At 39.9% G+C, this 15,365-nt stretch overlaps 1 protein-coding gene across 2 annotated transcripts in view; it reads left to right on the plus strand.

Annotated features, from left to right (window-relative positions):
- CNTN5 (contactin 5) overlaps nucleotides 1-15,365 on the plus strand; it is a 2,165,994-nt gene that overhangs the window by 1,816,062 nt on the left and 334,567 nt on the right. For both annotated transcript variants that reach the window (XM_063951497.1, XM_063951498.1), the window contains one exon: nucleotides 3,019-3,194. In XM_063951497.1, coding sequence (XP_063807567.1) covers nucleotides 3,019-3,194 — 176 coding nt within the window. The remainder of the gene's footprint in view (nucleotides 1-3,018; nucleotides 3,195-15,365) is intronic.

The raw sequence follows: 15,365 nt of genomic DNA on the forward strand, positions 1-15,365 counted from the left end.
TCCTGGACTACTGATGTAATAGGGTGCTTGTGCAGGGTTATCTTGACAGCATTGTTGGCCATGGGCAAAGCAATGCACTTTGGCCCCTAAATACCCATTCACGGGAACCAATTAATAAAAATTATAACACGGCCCTCCTGCGGTCCTGCACCACCTCTCCACATCATTCCATACAGTGAATGGCTGTCAGAACTCTGACTGGTGGATAGCTCCAGCCATCCACCAATCAGCATGCTGACAGCCATTCACCTTCTGGCTGCAGAATGCTGCACTCTTATTGGTGGATAGCCCCGGCCATCCACCAATCAGCTTGTTGACAGTTATTCACTGGCAGCAGGCAGGGAGGCAGGTACAGAATGCTGCACTCTGGTTGGTGGACAGCTCCAGCCATCGACCAATCAGCATAGTGACAGTCATTCAATGTCTGGCAAAATTACCATGTCGACAGTATGCCCATGTTGACAATGTGAATGCCGCCACGTTCACTGATAACATTATGACTGTGTCGCCATTCTGGTGTTGACATTTTGACTGTGAACATTATGTCTACATCCCTGTCAAGTACAGTAGTGGATACGTGCAATCTGCAAACGTAAACTGAGCCCAGATAAAGAAAAAAGAAGCATTTTTCCTGGACGCACTCTACCACTAGTAATTTACTTAAAATGTCTATTCTTTATTAGATATGCATTAAAATGTAAGGAATTGGTGAAATATTAAAATGTAGTGTGAAATAAGAAAAACAGATTGTGAAAATAAAAACTACTCGTTTCCGAATGGTGTTTTCTCAAGTCTCAATAAAGGCTATATTGCCTATGACTTTGTGTCCGTGTCTCTAATTAGTGTTGTCCTATAAACTGCTTTTATATGATTGTAATAGGCTGTTAGTATTATTACTCATCCCCTTGCAACAATTTCTGGTATATTCTCATACAGTGTAGCTATTACTGTTCTTATAAATTGTTGCTTTTAAATGTTGCTACTTTTATTTCAAGGATGTGTCTCTGTTAGTTTTTCTCACAGGAGAAAGATTTCCTCCTCTAATTGTCTTTAATAATCACAGCAACTTATAGATTTCTATATGGTACAGTTACTTAATAACTTGATTTTATTACTTACTGCCCAGTTAACTGTGATTAACACACTATCCTTTATGGGTTATGAATAATCCGTTTGCCTATACATATTAATCATCACATTTCCGTCCCATCCCATCAGTGTAATTATATGTATTTAATTAGCCGTGCACACCACTGTTTTTTGCATTATATTCTTTCAATACCACTAACACCTTTAATTTGTTTATTATCTGAAATTGATGGTTATTTACAAAAGGTAGTGGTATATTAAGATCACAGCTCTATATAACTTATAGGCTGCGATCGTGATTGATGCAGGTGAACACAGGGAGCCGGCCGCCCGTCTCAATATCGCTGGCCGCACTGAGCTCAGCGTGTGTTCGGGCTGATGCCGGGACTCCCCGCTCTCTCTCTCCGTCTGACGGCTTCACTCACGAAGCCGCTGCCGGCAGCAGAGATCGTGAGCGGGAGCTATACAGGTCTACTGTCTCTTGCTTATCACTGATGGAGGACAACACAATTATATTGCATTATACTTCTAGACACATTGTTATATAGTTTGACTTTGAGTTTTACACCACACGGAAGCAGCCCACGGCCGTTCCACCTTAGGCTTCCTCAGGGCGCCCTGAGGAAGCCTAAGGTGGAACGGCCGTGGGCTGCTTCCGTGTGGTGTAAAACTCAAAGTCAAACTATATAACAATGTGTCTAGAAGTATAATGCAATATAATTGTGTTGTTCTCCATCAGTGATAAGCAAGAGACAGTAGACCTGTATAGCTCCCTCTCACGATCTCCGCTCCCGGCAGCGGCTTCGTGAGTGAAGCCGTCAGACGGAGAGAGAGAGCGGGGAGTCCCGGCATCAGCCCGAACACACGCTGAGCTCAGTGCGGCCAGTGATATTGAGACGGGCGGGCGGCTCCCTGTGTTCACCTGCATCAATCACGATCGCAGCCTATAAGTTATATAGAGCTGTGATCTTAATATACCACTACCTTTTGTAAATAACCATCAATTTCAGATAATAAACAAATTAAAGGTGTTAGTGGTATTGAAAGAATATAATGCAAAAAACAGTGGTGTGCACGGCTAATTAAATACATATAATTACACTGATGGGATGGGACGGAAATGTGATGATTAATATGTATAGGCAAACGGATTATTCATAACCCATAAAGGATAGTGTGTTAATCACAGTTAACTGGGCAGTAAGTAATAAAATCAAGTTATTAAGTAACTGTACCATATAGAAATCTATAAGTTGCTGTGATTATTAAAGACAATTAGAGGAGGAAATCTTTCTCCTGTGAGAAAAACTAACAGAGACACATCCTTGAAATAAAAGTAGCAACATTTAAAAGCAACAATTTATAAGAACAGTAATAGCTACACTGTATGAGAATATACCAGAAATTGTTGCAAGGGGATGAGTAATAATACTGACAGCCTATTACAATCATATAAAAGCAGTTTATAGGACAACACTAATTAGAGACACGGACACAAAGTCATAGGCAATATAGCCTTTATTGAGACTTGAGAAAACACCATTCGGAAACGAGTAGTTTTTATTTTCACAATCTGTTTTTCTTATTTCACACTATATTTTAATATTTCACCAATTCCTTACATTTTAATGCATATCTAATAAAGAATAGACATTTTAAGTAAATTACTAGTGGTAGAGTGCGTCCAGGAAAAATGCTTCTTTTTTCTTTTTTCTTTATTAGTGTTATATGAGTCTATGACTCTAAAGCATTTGGAGGGCACCTGCGTATAAGGTTATATAAGGTTGAGAAAACACAAAATAATTTAAGCAACGCAGAAGGTACCACAATACATTTGAATCATATAAGAAAATTATAATTAAAAAACTGGTGCGGGATTACACAAACTATATGTAAACTGAGCCCAGGCTTGTTACTGATTCTCCGTAGAACCTACAAAGATAGAACTGACGCCGAAGAGAACAGAACTGACTGTTGGAGAAAGCGTCGTGCTCAGCTGCAAAGCCGTCCACGATCCCCTGCTTGATGTCAGCTTCTTCTGGACATTAAATGAACAACCAGTCGATTTTGAAAAAGAAGATGGACATTTTGAAAGCATCAGATCTGTAAGTAAAGATTATTATTATTATTATTATTATTACTACTAAAGATGAACAGGAGGAAGATAGATGCAGATGCACACTCTTAGCACTAAGAACACTGATAGTAAAAATAATTTACATAAACCCTCACAATTAACATGGAGCATAATTGAAGTTCTTAGCACACATTTGCGCAAATATGCGGGCCCATGTACTGCGGCCAGGTGACTTCATCACATGGGTCCCTAACATTCCTAATACTATCACATTCTATACATTTATTCAGGACTTACCTCTAAATAGGGCCTTATCAATGTGTGATCTGAAAGGCAGGAGCCCAGCTAATTAAAACACCTGAGGGTGAATGGGAGGGGTGCCAATACCAAAGGAAGGAAGCCTTGCCTTCCAGTGTACAATATATACACAAATATAGTGGAAAAAGGGGGGGGGACCTGGACTGCACATCCTATAACTAAAGATAGCAAGAGGTGCTGGGTCTGGGACTCCAGGTCGACAACAAAAAGGTTGACACACCTTAGGTCGACGCCAATTGGTCGACACACCTTAGGTCGACATGGACAAAAGGTCGACATGGAAAAAGGTTGACATGAGTTTTTTATGTTTTTTTGGTGTCATTTTCTTCGTAGAGTGACGGGGAACCCCAATTAGTGCACCGCGTCCCCTCGCATGGTGCCTTCGCTCCGCTTCGCTCGGCACAGATTACCGTTCCAATCGTAGTCCACGTGGATCGTTAAGTATGAAAAGGTTCCAAAAAATAAATAAATTGTGAAAAACTCATGTCGACCTTTTTCCATGTCGACCTTGTTCCTGTCGACCTTTTGTCAATGGCGACCTTTTGTCCATGGCGACCTAAGGTGTGTCGACCAATTGGCGTCGACCCAAGGTGTGTCGACCCTTTTGTTGTCGACCTGGAGTCCGGATACCAGAGGTGCTATCATGCTGCGGCTTCTGATACTAAAGATGAACAGGTCCTGGGTCCATAGTAACAGCTACTGTACATGTTTATAATAAGCTATTATTGCAGTGATACAGTACTTCCAACTCCAAGACTTCTCCCATGCTGCCCCCACTTATGGAATTTATGTGAAGCTCTCTCTGAATTCACCTCTTCACTATAGCCTATCGTTTCAGCTCCTGTCCCATGAACTCTCCACTAGCTCCTAATGTCTCATTATTGTCCTCTCCTAGAGTGTTAGCTCTTGTTAGCAGTGTCCGCTCTATGCTTTGTCTCATGTCTGCACCTCCTTTTCCAGTCTAGCCTGTTCTGGTTTTCTCATATGTTTGATTGTATGTTGTGTGATTTGTATGTCTTACTGTTCAGTGCGATGTTTTTGTGGTGCCACATCATTGCACTCCACCACTCCCACACCACCAACTTGGGGCTGTCAGTATGCTGGGATTAATGCAGATGAATGATATATACAGTGACCATGTAGCACATCTGCAAAAGTCTCACTAATCTCTTAATGCTGGCTATCACATAATGGAGTCTATTCATGAAGCAGTGAAAAAAGTGGAGAATTGAGCCAGTGGAGAAGTTGTCCATGGCAAACAGTGTTGAGGTAACATTTATAAAGTGCATTCTATTAAATTATACGTAGCAGCTGATTGGTTGCCATGGGCAACTTCTCCACTGGCTCACTTCTCCGCTCTTTTTACTGCTTCATGAATAGACCCCTAACAGTCTTGCAGTATTTATGCAAAGGAAGCCGTGCGGGGGGCTGCATAGAGTCACATCGCAGACGCATAGGGGTCTATTCATGAAACAGTGAAAAAAGTGTGGAGAAGTGAGCCTGTGGAGAAGTTGCCCATGGCAGCCAATCAGCTTCTTCGTACAATTGTATAGTATGCAAATTATAAATATTACGTCAATGCTGATTGGTTGCCATGGACAACTTCTCCACTGGCTCACTTCTCCACACTTTTCACTGCTTCATGAATAGACCCCTCTGTGTGCTGACAATTGGGAATCTTCATTCCAACATCAGTAGTGTGTATGACTCAGGCACATAATGCTCATACTTACCTACGTTAATAAATGTATGGGAAAACATTTTCATCTATACATTTTAATTTAATATCAGCAAATAATGTAAGATGGTGTTGATGTGTCATTTTTAATATACCATTATTATTATTATTATTATCATTATTATTATTATTATTACTAATAAACTGTATTTGTCACCTGCTTACAGCGGAAGCAGCCATGTTATAACTTTAAGCGATATTTGTAAGAATGTAGCTCATACTTGCCTACCTGACCCTCTCCATGAGGGAGAAAATGCTCTGTTCCTGGACTTTCCTGGTAATGTATGATTGCCATCACCTGTGGTGAAACACCTTTCTTATCAATTATCTAGCTCACCACAGGTGATGGCAATCATACATTACCAGGAAAGTCCAGGAACAGAGCATTTTCTCCCTCATAGAGAGGGTCAGGTAGACAAGTATGATGTAGCTATTAATTAGCCAGGAGTTACCAACAGCACAGTGCCTCATGCCTCAGTGATGGCACATGGTCCTAATAAAGTAGTATTGGTCCAGACTGTTAAAGCAGGAATACATATGTATTACCAGCAGACGGGATGCCGGCTGTCAGTATACCGATAGCGACATCCCATCTGTCGGAATCCTGGCAGTGAGTCCCCTCACGGGCTCGCTGCACTCGCCACAGGTTAAATTCCTACTTGGTTGGAGGCGTGGAACCACCAACTGAGTGGGAATATCCAGAGGTGGTCGGGATTCCAGCTGTCAGTATTTCACCAGCTGTTGGGATTCTGGCGTCGGTTTCCTGAACACCGGGATCCTGACAGCCGGTATTTTCACTGCATCCCGTTAAAGCACAGGGTCTCAAACTCGGTTCTCAGGACCCCACACAGTGCATGTTTTGCAGGTCTCCTCACAGAATCACATCTGAAATAATTAGCTCCACATGTGGACCATTTAAAATATGTCTGTGAGTAATTAATACACCTGTGCACCTGCTGGCTTACCTAAAAAATATGCACTATGTGGGGTAATGAGGACCGAGTTTGAGAACCTGTGCGTTAAAGCATACTTGCTGCCCATTATACACAAAGAGAGACAGTGTCACAGTTAGCAGCCATTGTATATTTACATTTGAGATGAAAGAAGTTGTGGAGCAAATTTGTGCAAATCAAATTTCATACCGCAGCTGCCCATTTCTCAGAATTGCAAAGTTCCACTAACAGATTTTTGAATATTCAACCTTTGCCTGGCCATTCTGCGGAGTGCTCATTTCATATTGTGTGGTCAATCCAATTAGGTGCGAGTTGTCTTCTATGACCCATTTTCACGGCAAATTTGCACTGTGAATGCAAGCTGCAAACCATACTTGCCTACCTGACCCTTTCCATGAGGGAGAAAATGCTCTGTTCCTGGACTTTCCTGGTAATGTATGATTGCCATCACCTGTGGTGAAACACCTTTCTTATCAATTAACTAGCTCACCACAGGTGATGGCAATCACACATTACCAGGAAAGTCCAGGAACAGAGCATTTTCTCCCTCATGGAGAGGGTCAGGTAGGCAAGTATGCTGCAAACCCATTCTCCATGCAAAATCATGTTTTGGGGGGTTATTCATAGTTGTTAGCAAACCAAAAAAAGCACAGTAATGGGCAAAACCATGTTGCACTGCAGGTGGGGCAGATGTAACATGTGCAGAGAGAGTTAGATTTGAGTGGGGTGTGTTCAAACTGAAATCTAAATTGCAGTGTAAAAATAAAGCAGACAATATTTACCCTGCACAGAAACAATATTACCCACCCTCTGCACATCTGCCCCACCTGCAGTGCAACATGGTTTTGCCCAATTGCTTTTTTAGTTTGCTAACAACTCTGAATAACCCCTTTTGTGCGGAGCCCCCTGAGTAGGTGAAAATGTAGAGAAAATCTTTACTGTATGGCAAAAATATTTGGATTTGCTTCATATCCTATTGTACAGCCCCCGTTACGACTAATTAGGCAATTGGATGTTTTCAGTTAGCTTAATTGAGCCAATAATTACAATGTCATTATTGGGGTTACAAAAATAGTGGCCTCAAATTACACCAAAATCAACTTTTTTATTATGCACCCCAAAATTAAACTATTTAAATAAATAAAAAAATTATTTTAATATATTTTTTTTCCCGCAGTGGACTAAAATTACCTCCTAATCACCATTTTTCAGCTTTTTTGCATTTTTTGTTTTATTGGATTGAATTTAAATGACAAAGTTTGCTTCTTATAAACCCCGCCTCTGAAGCTGCCACTGGATAACACCTATCCTTCTGTATAAATTCCTATTTCTCTATAGATTTTAAGCTTGCAATCAGGGCCCTCCTACCTCTATGTCTGTCTGTTATTACCCAGTTTTGTTCTATCACTGTTGCTTCCAATAATAAAGCGCAACGGAATATGCTGCGCTATATTAGAAATGGTTAATAAATAAATAACCAAATAAATAAATTATAATAAAAATAAAAATTTCCCTATTCTTGTGTGATATATTGCCCATGCAGACTCTAGTTTAAGTACGTATACTCTAATGTAGTGTAATATAAATGCAAATATTCCTGACAATACACAGGAAGAAGCAAAACTTAGAGAATCTTTGCAGAAGCCTAGTCATGGTGTGTGAAATGATTGATCTGCATGCATGCCAATCTATTAACATTTAATGTGCAGTCTTTATTCCGGGAGGCACATTCACATTCTCTAAGTTTCCTTATTTAGCACCTGTGACAAGTTTGCAAATCTGGTTGTTTAGTTAAAAAGGCACAATTCTTTCCTGATTTCAGTTCCTTGATTAGATAAACCAGTTTTTATATCTTAAAGTACTACAATCTGCTAAGAATTTCTATCAAGTCTTACTCGAGGAGCTCAAGCCAGGATAAATATTATAAAATTATGCAGTCTGGCTTTTTATAATGCAAAATAACCTACAGTAATTCTCTGGCTGGATGCACAGTGAGACATATAAGTAAAAGAAAATTCATCATAGTTTATATATGCATACACCTTTGATCCACCACTAGTCAGCTGAAGTTTATGTATATAGTGTTTGTTTTATTTTGTATCATGGTGGAAATGTACAATAGCATTACTACGTAACTGGGTAATATTTTTTCCAAAAACCACTTAGAAATTGTAGAGTTGTATTTATGATTGCATTAGGTTAACACCTATATAAAACATACTGTATACAATAAGATTTTATATTTTGTAATGAACATTGGGTAAAAATCGATGGATGAGATAATGGAACATCGATAATCAGAACTTTATGACCACCGCAAACTTACATTTTCCAGGACTGCACCTCTCTGCAGACCCCATTGTATACAGGGAAGGTAAGGGTGGCTTCTGTTACATTTCCATGGCGGCTGTTAATGTCTAGGTGGGGATTCTGCTGGATGGCCTGATCAGCTGTATTTAGCTGCACAGCAGGCACTGAGGGAACGAACCAGTAAGCAGAGGGACTGAGAGGTCCCTCTGTGAGCGGCATCTGCAGGATGATTATCTTCCAGCAGCGGCACAGCAGGTGTTTCTGACTGGTTGCATCAGATGCGATCATCTCAGGGAAAGCCTAACGTGGAGTAGTGAAATCTGATGCCACCATGCCAGGCAATTGGTTATGTAAAAATGTTACTAAGTAACAAAAAAATTAGCAAAGCTTATAAAGCAGATAACTCCAAACCTGTTCCTTCAAATATTTGACACATCCTACATTTCTTCCCAAAATATTTACATATTTTGAAGGTTGACTTTGGGTCAGATTATCCAGCTCCCAAATATGGAAGGGGAGTTTTCTATTGCATATTGGTGGTTCTTGGTGGGCTGTATGCTATAGTCACACAGCAATGTTGGCCAGGAGTCAGAAGGTTGTTTTCATGGAACAGTTGAAGGTCCGGAGACCGAGTCTTATTGTGCATGGGAGGGCATTCCACAGACTGTGTGCAGCCCAAAGAAAGTCATGTAATCATGAGTGGGAGCGACTAAAGAGATGTATGTTGGTGTAGTTTGATTAATAGCCTTCTGTGTAAGTAAAAGTATTTTATATTGAACACGGTAGAATACAGGGACTGACTGAGTGGATCAGCAGATGAATGTTTAGCGAGAAAGATTAGCTTTGCAGCTGTTATTCACAGTGGATTGTAGTGGTTAAAAGCTGTTTTTAATAAAACCAGTAAGGAGATGATTGCCATAATCAATGTGGGAGATAATGAGAGCATGAATTAGAGTTTTTGCAGCGTCTTGTGTAAGATACAATCGTATTTTGGATATGTTTTTTTAGATGTATGTAACATGATCTTGAGAAAGATTGAATGGGAGGAACAATGGACAGTTCAGAGTCAAGAATGGCACCTATGCAGTGAGCTTGTAGGGTAGGGTTGATTGTCGGGTCATCAACAGTGATAGAGATATCAGGTTGGTAATTACTATTGGCTGGTGGAAATATAATTAATTCTGTTTTGGAAATAATATGTTTCAGGTGATGAGATGACATCCAAGAGGAAATGGCAGAAAGCCATTCAGTGATGCGGACCAATATAGATGTTGACAAATTTGGGGAGGAAAGGTAGATTTGAGTATCATCCACATACAGATGATACTAAAATCCAAAAGATCTGATTGGTTTGCCAAGAGATGTGGTGTAGATTCAGAACAGCAGAGGGGCTAAAACTGATCCTAGTGGTACTCTAACTGATCGAGGCAGTGAAAAGGAGGGAAGTAGATTCAGAGAAATGAACACTGAAAGAGCGATTAGATAGGTAGGATGAGAACCAAGAAAGAGCTATGTCTTAAAGATAGGGATTTTAATTTGTATGAAAGTGGTCAACAGTGTCAAAAGCAGCAGAGAGGTCTAGAAGAATAAAAAGTAACAGCCTTTAGACTAAGTGGTGACCAGATAATTCACTACTTTAGTCAGTGCTGTCTCTGTGGAGTTTTGGGAATGAAAGCCTGACTGACGTGGGTCCAATAAGTTGTGCGAGTTAAGAAAGTAGGTGAGGTGATCTCTCAAGTAGCTTGGAGGGGCAATGGAGCTGAGAGATGGAACAGTAGTTTGAGAGATAGTAAGGGTCAGAATTTTGTTTATCTTCAGGATGGGAGCAATCACTGCATGCTTGAATAGTGATGGAAAGACCAGTAGAGAGAGAGAGAGAGAGATTACAGATTTGAGTTAAGGTTGGCAAAAGTACAGGAGACAGAGCTTTACTGATTTGTGAGGGTATAGGATCAAGAGGAGAGGTAGTAGAGTAGGAGGAAGAGTAGAGTTTTGATACTTAATCTTTATTTGTGGGATACATGAAGAGAAGGTGCCACAGGGTTCAGTTAGGGAATTGAGCAGATCACTGACTGAGGAAGAGCATGCCATTTCATTTTGGATTTATCAATGCTATTATTGAAGTAGGAAGCAAGATCTTGCTTATTGATAGTGGCTGGTGGATTGGGTGAGGGAGGGAAAAGAAGTGATTTACATGTATGAAAAGGTTGTTTGGGGTTATAGGCTTGAGCAGAAATGAGAAATGTGAAATATGCTTGTTTGCCAGTGTCCAGGGTACTTGATAGGAGTGGTAGATAGTCTTATATGTGAGGTAGTCGCTTGAAGTATGAGATTTACATTTACATGAGAGCTTTTGTAGGTGTCTTGTTAATTTAGGAAGCCATGGATGACATCTAAGCCTATGTGGAGTATGATGGGTAGCCAAAGACAGTTCATCAAGAGCTATTTCTAGAGTCTGGTTCAGGTATGAGACCACAATCTCAGAAGTGAATGTTGAAATTGGTGAGAGCAGTTAATTAATAGCATGAGGGGGTTTGGAATACTTCAGTGACAGAGTTTGAAATAATGTCAGAGAGCTTGCAGGTGATAATATTGTGATCTGAGAGAGGGAAAGTAATGTTAGTGAATTCAGAAACTGAGCATAGTCTGGTGAATACAAGATCAAGGCAGTTTTCCTCCTGGGAGAGGCTGAGAAGGGAGGTTACAATGAGTAGTTTGGAGCAGATTTAGGACTATCAATGATATAGAAATCACCCAAAATGATGGTGGAGATATCAGAGGATAAGAAGTGAGGGAGAGAAATGTTCCAGAAATTGTTTGGCCTGCACAGGTGGGCAATAGATAGCTGCAACACGTAGATAGAAAGGAGTGAAAATCCTGATAGAATGCAATGTGAGTATTGGAATCTGTTGTAGAACTGTGCATGCAAAAAATTGGTATAGTAATATTACCTATAATATTATATTACCTATAAATAAAACTCTACCTCCTTTACTGTTACCAGGCCTGGAGGTGTGTGTGGAGATCAAGATGTAAAAGTGCTGCAGGAAAGGCCATGTCTAATTGTGTAAGCCATGTTTCTGTTATAGCCAACAGATTGAGGTTGTTCGAGATGAAAAGGACATGGAAGGTTGTTAATTTGTTACAAACAGAGCATGCATTGCATAAGGCACATTTTAGTGACTTTGAGGGTGATGGGAAACATTTATAAGGTTAACTGGATGACTATATTGTTTCAAATCTGCTGAATGTGAGTGGGGCAAGTGGTTGAGGCCTGGATTTGGTGATATGTCAACAGCTAATAAAAGCAGGTGACATATCAGAGATATGTATTGTGTTTGTGAGTGATTTTTTATGGTGACTGCTTGTGGATGCTACAATCAATGTATAAAGATAAGTAAAAAGCTCATGGGTGTTAATAAGAGGTGAGTGGATAAATCTGGAGGCAATGTGTAAGGGGGTGAGAAGCAGGGTATGTGAATGATGTAATAGCTTTGGAGAAAATACTATGGAGTGATATAAATAAAAGCAATTTGTGGCACATGGTGTGTTTGACATTAAAATAAAGTTATTTAAGGTTACAGCATAATGAAGTTACAATAGTTAAAGGTGAAATACTGTTGACTGATGTTGTTCAATGTTTGTTCAACTATTTAACTGTTCATTTTCATACACATTGTGTGTTTGAACGCACAGCAGGAAATATAAAATTGTCCAATTTTGTCAAAGTAGTGATTTTCTGATGACTTTCCAGTGGGATTTATAGCAGAGATTTTTTTTTTTTAGGTAGATAATATTATTATCATTATCATTATTATTATTATTATTATTATTATTATTATTATTAATATTATTTCTTTATTTGGCACTACAAGGGGTCCACAGCACCTTACAAAGTACATAAACAGAAAGAGTGTGAACAAAACAAGAAATAAGTGACTTACACTAGAGAACATGGACAAAGTTTATATAGTTACATAGTGATGTTGAAAAGAGGCAAAATGCCCATCGGGTTCAACCTGTATCCATATTAAGCAGTGCATATTATAATGCACCAGCCAAAATAATGGTTTTGTACCTATTGACAACTATATTTCATATCACTCCTATATACATAATGTCAATATAGTAAATGCTATAGCTTTGGATCACTTTTTCAGCTAGAAAACTGTCCAATCCGTTTTTAAATGCATTTAAAGAGTCCGCAATTATTATCTTCTCTGGCAAGGAGTACCAAATCCTTATTGCCCTAACAGTGAAGAACCCTTTCCTATGTTGTGTACGGAATTTTCTCTCCTCTAGCCTCAGTGAGTGCCCACGTTGTCCTATACAGTTTTATTAATAAACAAATCCCCTGCTAACTCTTCGTATTGACCCTTTACATATTTGAAGATATTAATAATGGCTCCTCTTAGTCTCCTATTTTTGCTTCAGCTGTTATAAAACCCACAAAAGCAGTGTTGTTGTGGCAGTAGAGGAGATAATAGTATAAGTGAAGGAATGAATAACACATGAGGGAAGAGGGCCCTGCTCATGAGAGGGGGCGGGGCAGACAGATCTGTTTATTTATGCATTGTTTGTATTGAACCTATACAATATTTCCTTATACTTATCTATTTAAGAACAGGTTTAAGTTAATTAATTTTATATAATAACGACAGGGCTGTAATATCAAAAGTTCATAATGGAAAACTATATTTAAAAGTATTTTTAAAACTTTATTTCACTTTTGTTTTAAATTGAAACACTTACAATTTAACAGTGTACAAGCAAATGATAATCAACATTGAAGGACAAGTATTAAAATTCAAGGTAATAAGATTTTCATAGACAGAGACTCTTTTGTAGGCTGAGAAATGATTGTGCTTAGTGTATATTCAAGAATGTCTAATTAGGTGGATATAGAACAATTGTTTGGATAAATAGTTTAGCATGTTCTAAAGAATTTGGATTAGAACTGCTGTGTCTTGAGGAAAAAAATATATTTTCTTGAAAAACTTAAATGTTAGTCTAAATAAAAGAAAGTTATATTGAATATATCATTACGGAATATTGTACATCTGTATTGGCTGTGCATAACAAAGTGAACAAATATGTTAGCTTGTCCCAGACTCCCCTTCCAGTAATTGGTATTTTATTAAAATATTGTAGAAACTCCTTCAATCTGATCTTGTGCTGCGTTATACTGTGTTCTAAATTTAAAATAGAACATGTAAATAATAATGGCCCTCATTCCGAGTTGTTCGCTCGCTAGCCGCTTTTCGCAGCAGTGCACACGCTAAGCCGCCGCCCTCTGGGAGTGAATCTTAGCATAGCAGAATTGCGAACGAAAGGTTCGCAAAATTGCGAATAGAAATTTCTTAGCAGTTTCTGAGCAGCTCGAGACTTACTCTGCCACTGCGATCAGTTCAGTCAGTTTCGTTCCTGGTTTGACGTCACAAACACACCCAGCGTTCGCCCAGACACTCCCCCGTTTCTCCAGCCACTCCCGAGTTTTTACCAGAAACGGCAGCGTTTTTTCACACACACCCATAAAACGTCCAGTTTCCGCCCAGAAACACCCACTTCCTGTCAATCACACTCCGATCACCAGAACGAAGAAAAAACCTTGTAATGCCGTGAGTAAAATACCAAACTTCTTAGCAAATTTACTTGACGCAGCCGCAGTGCGAACATTGCGCATGCGCAGTTAGCGGAAAATCGCACCGATGCGAAGGAAAATACCGAGCGAACAACTCGTAATGAGGGCCAATGTACTGAGCATACAAAAGAAGCCCTGTTTTGTTGCAGCAAGTCAAATTCAATAACATGAAAATGGACCACTAAGTGGATGGCAGGGTAGGGAATAAGGACTGTGTCTTCTCTGAGAGTTACGGATCAGTAGATCTACAGTAAGAAGGTCTACAATCATTGGGTCGACACCCTATGGTTGACAGTGAAAAGGGCAACATGGACAAAAGGTTGATACATGAAAAGTTGGACATGTAATATGGTCGACACAGGAAAAGGTAGACACAACATTTTTGCATTTTTTGTGTCATTTTCACCGTCTGAGCATGTGGACCCCCAATTAGTGCTGAGTCCCCTCACATGGCTCGCTTCACTCACCATGCTTCGAGCAAGGTGCCCCGCTCCATTACTGGTGCGCTTGGCACAGGTTACTATTCCTAATCGTAGTCCACATGGATAATAAAGTATGGGGAAATTGGGAAAAGTGTAAAAAAAAGATGGCAAGCTTATGAGTGTCAACCACTGTCATGTCGACCATTGAACGTGTTGACATTTTGTACCTGTCAACCATAGGCACTGTCAACCTGTCATAGGTCAACCAAATGACCATGTCGACCATATGATGTTGACCTATTGACTGTCCAACTAGACACTGTAGATATATTGACTGTATACCTTCTCCGAGAGCCTTATGCAATGGTGTAACTATGATGGGTGCAGGGTGTATGGTGCAGGGGGCCCACACAGCACACCTTGCACCCATTGATTTTCTTACAGTATGTTTTTGCGGTCCTGCTGGGCACAGTGCCAAAGTCTTTCTGATACTCTGCACATGCATTGGCACAATTTTTTTGTTCAGTGGGAGAGGGGACCACAGAGACTTCTGTGCATAGGCCCCTGTCCAGTCTTGAAATGATGGAGGGGGTAGTTAGGGCTCTAAACCCATCCTTTACCCCAGCGGAGTGAAATTAAAGGCTGAGCTAAGTAACTGTTCTCGACCAATTGGTCTACATCATAAGTAGATGTTCTACATTGTCTCAAACCTCCTAGAGTTAATGCATAGTATTGGCTGTTGCCTCAAACAAGTCGGCCCTATCCAACACCCCGTAAGTCTCTAAACTGCAGCACCACGGCTTTGAGTACTCTTAAT

Source organism: Pseudophryne corroboree, chromosome 2 (assembly GCF_028390025.1).
Source record: "Pseudophryne corroboree isolate aPseCor3 chromosome 2, aPseCor3.hap2, whole genome shotgun sequence".
Taxonomy (NCBI): Eukaryota; Metazoa; Chordata; class Amphibia; order Anura; family Myobatrachidae; genus Pseudophryne; species Pseudophryne corroboree.